This window comes from Cicer arietinum, chromosome 7 (genome assembly GCF_000331145.2).
Source record: "Cicer arietinum cultivar CDC Frontier isolate Library 1 chromosome 7, Cicar.CDCFrontier_v2.0, whole genome shotgun sequence".
Classification (NCBI taxonomy): domain Eukaryota; kingdom Viridiplantae; phylum Streptophyta; class Magnoliopsida; order Fabales; family Fabaceae; genus Cicer; species Cicer arietinum.
This window is the reverse complement of record NC_021166.2, coordinates 59,934,806-59,944,808: the sequence shown is the minus strand read 5'-3', so window position 1 is coordinate 59,944,808 and position 10,003 is coordinate 59,934,806. Positions and strand designations below refer to the sequence as shown.

Sequence of the window (10,003 nt, the reverse complement as noted above, 5' to 3'; positions counted from 1 at the left end):
TCACCCTCCATTTCATCTTATTATTTCTAAGGTTTAATTTTTTTTTTTTTATTCAATTTCAGATTTAATTTGGTTTTAAAATCGTTTTTCTTTTTATTAACGACGGTTAAATAAAATGAAATTGCAAATGAAAGATAGAAAACATACAAAATGTAAATTTACAAGAAAAAAAATTTAAATGAAAGTATATATGTTTAATATATGTAAATTTGTGTTCTTTTTATTTTTGTCAGACATAAATTTATATTTTTTTTTATTTGTGTCCCTTGTCCGATTAACAATCACTAACATTAAAAATGATTTTAAAACAAAATTAAATTTAAAACAAAAAATATTTAAGAGATAAAAAAAATAAAAATAAAAATAAACACTAATTTAATTAAAAATACAAATTATTATTGAAATTAAAATAAATAAATAAAATATTAACTACGAAGATATAAAAAATGTTTAGATATATAGAATTTTCGGATGTTAATTATATTATTTCATCTATACATTAAAAAAAAAATATTCTGCGAAGGTTAGTGAAATGATAAAAATTATTTCATGTTTTACAATAATTGATTCGTTTGTATATACAAATATTTCAAAAATAATTTTTCTTTTTAATTTTCTATTTGGTTCTTATTAATTATATTCTTTAATTAATATTATTTATATTTATATATTTTTTTTAATATATGTAAAATGATAAAATAATTTAATTATTTTAATATAAAAAAATATTACTTTTTGAATGCGAAGTAGTTTTGAATGTGGAAGATACATAGTTTGGATGTTGCATCTTTTTTAGGAAATAAGAAATTGTATTTCTAAAATGTAATGTTTGGGGAAGAAAAAAAAATTGATGCTAAAAGGTCAAATTAAAAACGCACATCAATTACTTCTATTGTATCCCCTTTTATTATAGAGGTTTATTTAGTTATTATATCAAAGTAATTGATTTATTTATAAAAACAATATTTTGTTAAATAGTAGTATTTTTTTTTAATTTTTGAGATACATTAATTATATTTTTTTAATTGTATCATCTAATTAATATTATATATAATTTTTAATTTAATATATTTTACTTTTTATTATAGAGTGAAAGGACTAAAGATGAGAACGGATAAGAACTGAGTAGAATGCTACAATATCATCACAGTACATGCGGGTTGAAAAATTGTTTGTACCCAGACTCATACTCGTTGGTAACAATGTTATTTCTCGTACTTGTACTAAACTATCTGGCACTACCAAAAACGAGAGAATTATGGTGGTTCAATTACGGCGGTTGTCTAAAAGTGCCACTTTTTAATGTATAATTTTCAAATCGACATACTATTATGCAAGTTACGGCAGTTTCATCCGTCAATATCAATGATAATCTATTTTTAAGTTCAACTTAAGTAGCAATATCAGTCTTAAGAAAGTGACATTTAAATTGTGATATCTTTTTAAAATATTAATTCATACTTTTAATTTAAATAACTTAAAATTAATTTTGATTATAAATAAAAATAAAAAAATGTTATGAGTAAGATGAAAACAAATAAAATAAATTATTTTTAGGTTATTGGTGATAGTGGCTGATAAATAAATAAGGATATAGATAAGAAAATCACACAATAATGTATCTTGATTCACCCAAAGTGTATTACGTTCAATCCTCATAATATGTAAGTTTTTCCACTAATGTGTTTGACACATGAACTTTTTGCTTACACACTATATTTCTCCATCACTCTTGATCAGTTACCAAATTCACATTTCAACCTTGAAATGATATTACAGTTATATTTCAATCCATAAATGATTTTTACAAGTTACTTTTTAATCACTAAAAGAATTTTTACAATATACTCAAACTAGATAGACTTGAGTTTCAAATTATGTGTATGATGAAAGATTTTAGGATCAGAATCTACTTAACATTGGTTTGAGATTAATTTTCAACAACAACTTAATAAAGAGATACTTGAATATAGTAAGAGGAAGTTGGAGTTTTTGCTTGATTGAAGAGTTTTATTTGTTTGAGTATGATACTTTGAGTATTAGAATGATTGCACTGAAAACTCTTGTCTTCATCTTGATGTTCTTTTTACATGTACGGGGAAGGCTAGGAAAGACTTGTTATAGCTGTTACTAGTCTTGAGGAAAACGTGTGCTCATAGTGAGATCCAATAGACACATGTGTTATTCAATCTATAACATTATTCTTCGAAACCTGAACGTTCTTGGTTATGTGTTGTATGAAAAAAAAAAGTGGATGAGTGATTTAATAGTTGTGTAGTGTCAGTCATTTGTCTCAAAGACATGATAAGCTTTATGTAAAAAGTGCAACAGCAGTGTCATTTCGTCCTTGATATCCTTGCTCACAACTCATCAATCTGGATAGCGATCTAGAGATTGTTTTCACTACTAGAAAAAACACTTTTAGAGACCAATTTTTGATCACTGAATGGAAAAAATCGGTCACTAAATCCAATAACGACCGATTTAGTGACCAATTTAAATCAGTAGGTAAATTGCTAGTCGCTAGTTGTTGCGACCGTATTTTGTGACCGATTTTTGAGACTGAATTAGTGACTAAAGTTTGAGACTGATTTAGCAACCATTTTGAATTAATTTTCTATGTAATTTGCGACCGACTTAGAGACGAAATTTCTGACATAAATTATTATTTTTATTAAATATTTGGTCACCAATTCCGTCTCTAAATATTACTGTTTTTTTTAATACATTACTTTAATGTCCAAAAGAATAATAAAAATAATTTTTTAATTTATTTTTAATATCTAAAAAAATTCATACACCAAAATCATTTAAAAGCATTAAACATATCAATGTATATAACTAAAGAACATAATATATTTAAATAATATTTGTAAGTACTCAAATTAATACAGATAAAATTTTAGTTTAAACATAATTAATATATTTAGTCATAACAAATTGCAACATATTGGTTTTTTAGATTAGCTTATCACTATTCATCTAACTCTTCATCATCATGATCACGAGCATCATGATCACCCATCTCACCATCATCATGATCACCAATCTCATCATCATTATCATCAATCTCATCTTCATGAATTTGATTTATAGTATATGACATGGATTTAAAGTTCAAGCTATTCATTAGTTGTTTTATCAAGCGGTTGTTGCGCTCAACTACTCTGTTTGTATTAGTCAATTACTCTCGAAGTTGATATCTTTCATTTCTCATTTCTTCAAATTTTTGTCTTGTTGATCTATTTTATTTCTCATTTCTTCAAATTCATGTATTTGAACCTACTTTATTGATGAAGAACACGACCCACGATAATATGGTCTCCCTAACAATACAACAAATTTTCTTCTTTGAGCCTTCAACTTGAATTATGGGCTTGATTATAGTTTTGAGTAGTCTTGACATTATCTTATCTTGAGCTTTGAACTATGGAGAATGATTTGTTTTACTCACGTCCTTAAAATGAAATAACTATAATGATCTTGATAAACTAGAATGATAATTTGATAAACTAGAATGATCTTGTAATCAATTTTCAGTTCAATTAAGGTAGGATGTGTTTAAACAAAATCCTAAATTAATATTTTGATGATAATCAAACAAAGTTAATTAAACTTCTACTTATGATTCTAAAATTGTTTTGCTTTTTAACATGTGTTTTTTAGTGTATTAATTGAAGATAAGCATTAAACACATCAACACAAAAACATTTTGGAATAAACAAGATTATTTTGAAAATCGAAGAATATTCTTATTTATTAAAAATTCAAGTATGGAAAAACGGATATCGTTCTTTTTCACAACCTTCAGTCTTATCAAACCAAGAACGTTCTAGTTCCCGAAAGAGAAATAGACAATATCGTTTCTGGTTTGCTAAGGAACCAATCTTCATTACAAAGGTACCAGCCGTATGTATAAAAGATCGTATCAGAAAGATCCATTCCAAAAGTCTAACAAAGGCAATAACTAAGCATCAAGAACAAAAAAGCAAGATCAATCTCCAAATTAATAAAGCAACAAGTACAACCATGACATACATGATAAGACACTACAACTGCACCTCTGAGCAATCTACGCACAAAACAACAAAAAGTATGACATCTAACAGCTGTCAACTATTCTCAGTCCATTATTTACTCAAAACATAAATGAAGATCGTTCTGGTTATAAATCAAGATCATTCTTGCTTTTTTAACAACACTCATCTGTCAAAGCAACACTTGGACAATTGGATTTCCAACGACTATATGAGTTATCATCAGTCTTTATGAAGCCTATAAAAGGAACCTCAAGGTAAAGGAAACAACAAGGGTTTAAAGTGCAAGCAATCAATCACTTAAGCAATCATACTTGAGAATCCTAAAGCTCTTCAATCAAAGTAAAAACTTAAGTTCTGACTCACTGTATTAAGGATCTATTTGTTGAGTCTTTTGTTGAGAATCTAAACTGAAATAAGGGTTGAGTATATTCTGATCAATCAACATGTTTAAATCATTTCATTTGAAACTTAATACTATTGTGTTGAAGATAGTTTGTGTAAATTCTAAAAAATATTTTATGGTAAAAATGTGATTTGTAAAAACCTTTTCTAAGATAGAAAGGAAACAGTTGGAAATTTTTTCAATGTAGAAAGGTGAAATATAGTAACTAATCAAGATTGGTCTGAAAAGTTGGTGTGAAAAGCATGAATGATCCTGTTTGAACACTTTAGTGAAAATACTCATAAATTGTGAGGATTTGACCTAACCCACTTTAGGTGAACCAATATATATTACTGTGAATTCTCTTTCTCTTATTTCTATTTATTTCTGACTCGCTAACCATAGATCACGTAGGAAAATTTTCTTTTGATTTCACTAACCAAGAACGTTATGTTTTTGTTGTGTTTAAAACTAAGATTGATCTTGAGTTAACTAAATTTAAATTAAGTAGGAATTATTTTTAAAAAGGAGCAATTACAATTCAAATTATATTCCTTGTAATTGACATTGTCATTTCATGATGTTTTTTTATTTATATCATAGTGAGACCGTTGGTTGTTGTATGAATATATTTGATCACCTATTTTTGAATAAATAACTCAAAACACAAGTTAAATAGCAACACAATCAAAATCATGATTATAGATTAATTAACTTATTTGTTTATCATGAAAATGTTTGATTTGAGATTTTGCCTCAACACAGGTTCCATTGACGCCTTCATTGTTCATCTTCCCACTTTATGTTTGGTGTTCCAAAACTTTCCCTCTCACTTTTTTAACCCTAATTTCACATCCCCCTTTTCACTTTCGACCAAAGCACATTGGTTGCGCATATTTCATAATGCATCATAACAATATCGAGTTTCTCTCTATTTATTTTCGTTGATTTGTGTTTGTGTTCTAATTTCATTTTGTAAACCAATGAATCTGAATATATGAAGGATAGCCAAAGAGGAAGTGAAGTAAAGGAGAAGGGTTATGTAGCTTTGTGCGAGAGGTAAACGAACTACAAAGGGCGGTGTGGTGGCAAAGATTGTAATGGAGAAAGAGCGGCATGATGTGAGAAAGTTAGCACCGGTGAGGGGGAGCCGAGAAGGTATGACAACACTGCGGCGACGGAGGTTGTGATCTTTTTCATCTTTACGCATCTTCTCTTTTTGTTTGTATGATATTGTTCTTTTGTTTTCTACTTTGTTTTGTTTTTTCAGTTTTGTTCTCCTCCTTCGATTTTTTTTTTCTTTCGGTTTATAGACTTTAATTTCTATCATTGATAAATTGAGAGGTTCAAGGTGGGTGGTGTGATGGCAGCAGTGGTCATAGATGGTTGTTAGAGGTAGTAGTAAATAATTGTCGGAAGTGATGTTTATGTCTAAAGATAGTGGAATATTAATTTAAAAAATTATAAAATATTTTATTATTATAAGTTATTAAGAAAAACTATTTTAATATTAAATAAAAAATTAATGAAATTCAATTTTACTTAAATATGTTTTGATTTTAAAATAAACTTTTTAAATCAAAAATTAAAACTCACGACCTCAACAAACTGGTTAACAATTTAGCCTAATTTAACTTCATCCCCCGACTACCTATTAATTGACAATTATTATGAAATATAAATTATTGTTTATTTATTATTAAGCGTTGCGTTCACGTGATTAATACTATTTTGTATTTGATACACACATAATAACCAACATGATAATATTTTATTTTATCATGTATTTGATACACATCTCATCATAATATGATATAATAGATATTATATTTAAATAACAAGATTACCATCGTAAACAATTACATATTAGTTTTTTTTTTTCTTTTAAATTAATTTATTATATTTTAAATATTAAAAATTAATAAAAAAATTAAATAAGTAATGAAATGATTTTATATTAAAACTATCTATTGACACTACTAAATAAACAATTCAAATTTTGAAAACAAAATCACAAGTAACCAAATAATTATATTTTATTTGTTAGAATGTAAATAAAGATATGATTATATATATATATATATGTGTGTGTGTGTGTGTGTGTGTGTGTAAATGGCAATAATACCTTGTAAACAAATTATACTTATTTTAAAATTTCAATTAACGTTCATATTTTTATAATTGTGAATATTAATTTATTAAATTATATAAAAAGATAAAATTATCCTCGTGTAAAATCATAAATATTTTTTAAATTAATTACTAATATTTTATTTTTAAGTTTAATATTAAATTCTATTAATTATTTTTCTATTTGATTATATTTATATTTTTATATTTTAGATTATAGTTTATAAATTATTTTTATATTTATATTTTATTATATTTCAATTTATATTTTAAATTATATTTTATAAGTGTAATTGAGTAAATTATTGTTCTTATTCTATTTTGTTGGTTTTTAACCCAACTCATATTTGATATAATAGAATTTTAGATTAACTTATCATATTACGTTTGTTCATCAAACACTGAATTGAGACATTAGGTTAGAACGATTCACATTAGACTACAATTACAAGAAAATAAGAGGAAAAAAAAAAAAAAACAGATAGACATGGCAATGCGGCAAGTTTTGTACTCAATCTCGCATCCAATCGGAAAAAATACGTCCCCGCTCTTATTTTACATGTGTATGAAATTTAAGGATGAGATTTGGGTTTTCTCGCCGCAACTACTCTTATATATAAATAATAATTTAAAATTTTTATTTATTATAATTAATATAATAAAATTTAAAAATATTAAAATCATATTTTCTATATAAAAGAATTATAACTTTTGAGATTTAAAAAAGATTAAATATATACATAAACATAAAATTTAAAAATGACAATAATATTAATAGCGGAATAAATACTAGAAAAGGGTAAATATCAACACCCAAATCTATCCCCGCCCCTTAATTTTAATTTTGAAGAAAACCCATACCCAATCAAAACGAATTTTCTCCATCTAAATTGAGATAAGATCACGAGAGTACATGCAGATGCGGATTGTGTTGCAATCGTTAAAATCTGGCGACAAAGGACATAAGCAAACCAATGAAAACTCTCACCAAAGCTTAATCGCTAATAAATACCAGATAGATTAGGTAACAACAGCTAAGTCTTTCAAAATAAGCCTCACTTAGAGTTTAAAAACGAAAATATGGTGATTCCACTATCATATAAAAATAAAAAAGGAATTGAAACCAAATATTATTGAGGTACACAAATAAGCTATCAAATATTCCCGAAAGTCTAGTTATCCATTTCTTTTGATTTGTCTACAGTTCGGAGTTTGATTTTTCTTCGCTTAAACTTTTGTCGTTCACTCCCACAAGCTCGGTATCAAATATAAGTGTTGCACCCCCTGTAGGTTCAAAGTCATATTATATAAGCATACATTGAGAATATAGTTGGTTGGTTATGCATAAAATGCTGAAAAGCAATACAAGCTAAATAAATGGAATATCAATGGTGACATCATAGCAGAATGCCTTCACAAAATTATGTAATTAATATGATATAAAACAGATATCCACATAAAAAACAATTGCATTCTTCCTCTAAGTTTTAATGTTGCATATCCGAAGGGGGATAAATAAAAATAGAACGCTGATGTAATTCAGTAATGAAAGAAGTTATCTTGACTGAGTACAGAGGGCAACCAGATCACTATCTAGCTGTTATTAGACATTAATTTCACTAACTTGAAATTTGAAAGAGGTTTTGGCTCTAAAGCATTACTATCATTATCAACATTATAAATTACCTGGAATAGTGGGTGGGGAGCCCTGCTCTCCGTAGCCAAGTTTTGCTGGTATTTTCAGTTTCCGCTTCTCACCGAGACACATTCCCAATAATCCTTGGTCCCATCCTGCAAAAAAAGAGTAATCATGTAATTCTTTATCTTGAAGATCTATCATCATCCATAAACCATAAATTTTACATGTTTGGATGATCATGTAAATACACCATCATGCATGTTTTTGATATACTAACAATTTATAGCACTGGTATCTGGCGGCCAGAAAACTTAAATGATAAAAAAAACATAAAATCTGGAGAAATATGATTGTATATTGTCATCATTAAGGAAACAGCATAAAACTGAAGAAAATAATGAAAATCCAGCAATAAGTTTGTTGAGTTTCACATTTATTTATCTTTAGCACATTGGATAGTGACATCCAGTGGGTTTAGTATATTATAAACAGCAGAGCTGAGCAGACTAGGTTTACAGTGATATTCTATGCATACCTAATTCCAATACACTGTTCAATATCATTTATCACTTTTATTGGCAATGAAACCAGAAATTCAAAAGAGCACAAGTTATTCGTGGCTGCACACTTACCTTTGATCACTTGGCCACTACCAAGCTCAAAGTCAATTGGATTATTTCTTTCAAAGCTTGAATCAAAAACAGTACCATCAGTGAGTTTTCCCTGCAAAGACATGTAAATATTTAATATGTAGGAACATGTCATGATAGACAAAAAATAAGTAAATGCATGACACCACATCAGTCATGGGAAGAACAAATGAAATGATCATAAAAGTAATAACAAAATTCCTTAAAGCATGTAATTGACCACTTAAAATAATTTAATATTGTTACTTCCAGAAAGTGACATAAAAATTTCTCCAAACCAGATAGGAAATTAGCCATAAGATGACATTACCAATCTCATTAAAAACTGCAGATGTTTAACCATCAACACGGTAGAGAATATATAGTCAATGCTAATTACTGCAGATGTTTATATAGGCTTTCAAATTAAAGGAGAGTTCAGCATAATTTTTGTAAAACAAAAGGTCGGTCATTTACAAAAATTGCTACTATTTTCATCTTTTCCATTCTATATTGTGTCTGTATTTATGTGAACCTCTACCGCATATCATTTATGAGCATATCAAATGAGATGACTTTTATAATTAGAAAATAAGAGGAATGATTGTCAGCCATTAATCAAATCATGAATGGTTAAGATTATAACAAAAAAAAAAGACTTTTTTAAGTACAAAATTTCAAATAGACAAGAATGTCTTCAAAGTTACAAGAGAACATAATAGTTACACCTTTAACTCCAAGAGACCAACACCGTCCCTTAATAATTCAATGAACATTTTGAAGTTTCCCCAATTTAGAGGGTCTTAACCAATAAAATCCAAACAAAGTGAAGCAAACTTATCAGTTACTAACTACTTAACCTCCCATCCTCTTCCCTCCCCCTTCATTTTCTTTTGGTTCCTTGATCCATCCCATCTCCCAAACATAACCTTGAGGTGACTGCTAAAGCATATCTTAATGGAAGAAATCATAAGAAATTACTCACCCGGTAGTGTACTTTCACTTTATCACCTTTGTGTGCTTGAACTTCACATGATGTTGGTTTATACTGCAACGGCAAGGAGCATAAATAGTGAGCAATGAAATGACATAAACCAATTTTCACTGTAATACACAATCAAAATAGCCTTGGTAAGAAATGATTTTATTATTGATGGAAATTAGTTGCATCATTGGTAGGGAA

The 10,003-nt window shown here is 27.6% G+C and overlaps 1 protein-coding gene across 1 annotated transcript in view; it reads right to left on the bottom strand.

Annotated features, from left to right (window-relative positions):
• Positions 1 to 7,534: 7,534 nt before the first annotated feature.
• Positions 7,535 to 10,003, bottom strand: part of LOC101515288 (FK506-binding protein 2) — a 3,592-nt gene continuing 1,123 nt past the window's right edge. Inside the window, exons 3-6 of the mRNA XM_004510180.3 lie at positions 9,806 to 9,868; positions 8,824 to 8,914; positions 8,239 to 8,343; positions 7,535 to 7,836 (exon numbers count right to left, since the gene is read on the bottom strand). Coding sequence (XP_004510237.1) covers positions 7,751 to 7,836; positions 8,239 to 8,343; positions 8,824 to 8,914; positions 9,806 to 9,868 — 345 coding nt within the window. The 3' untranslated portion in view covers positions 7,535 to 7,750. The remainder of the gene's footprint in view (positions 7,837 to 8,238; positions 8,344 to 8,823; positions 8,915 to 9,805; positions 9,869 to 10,003) is intronic.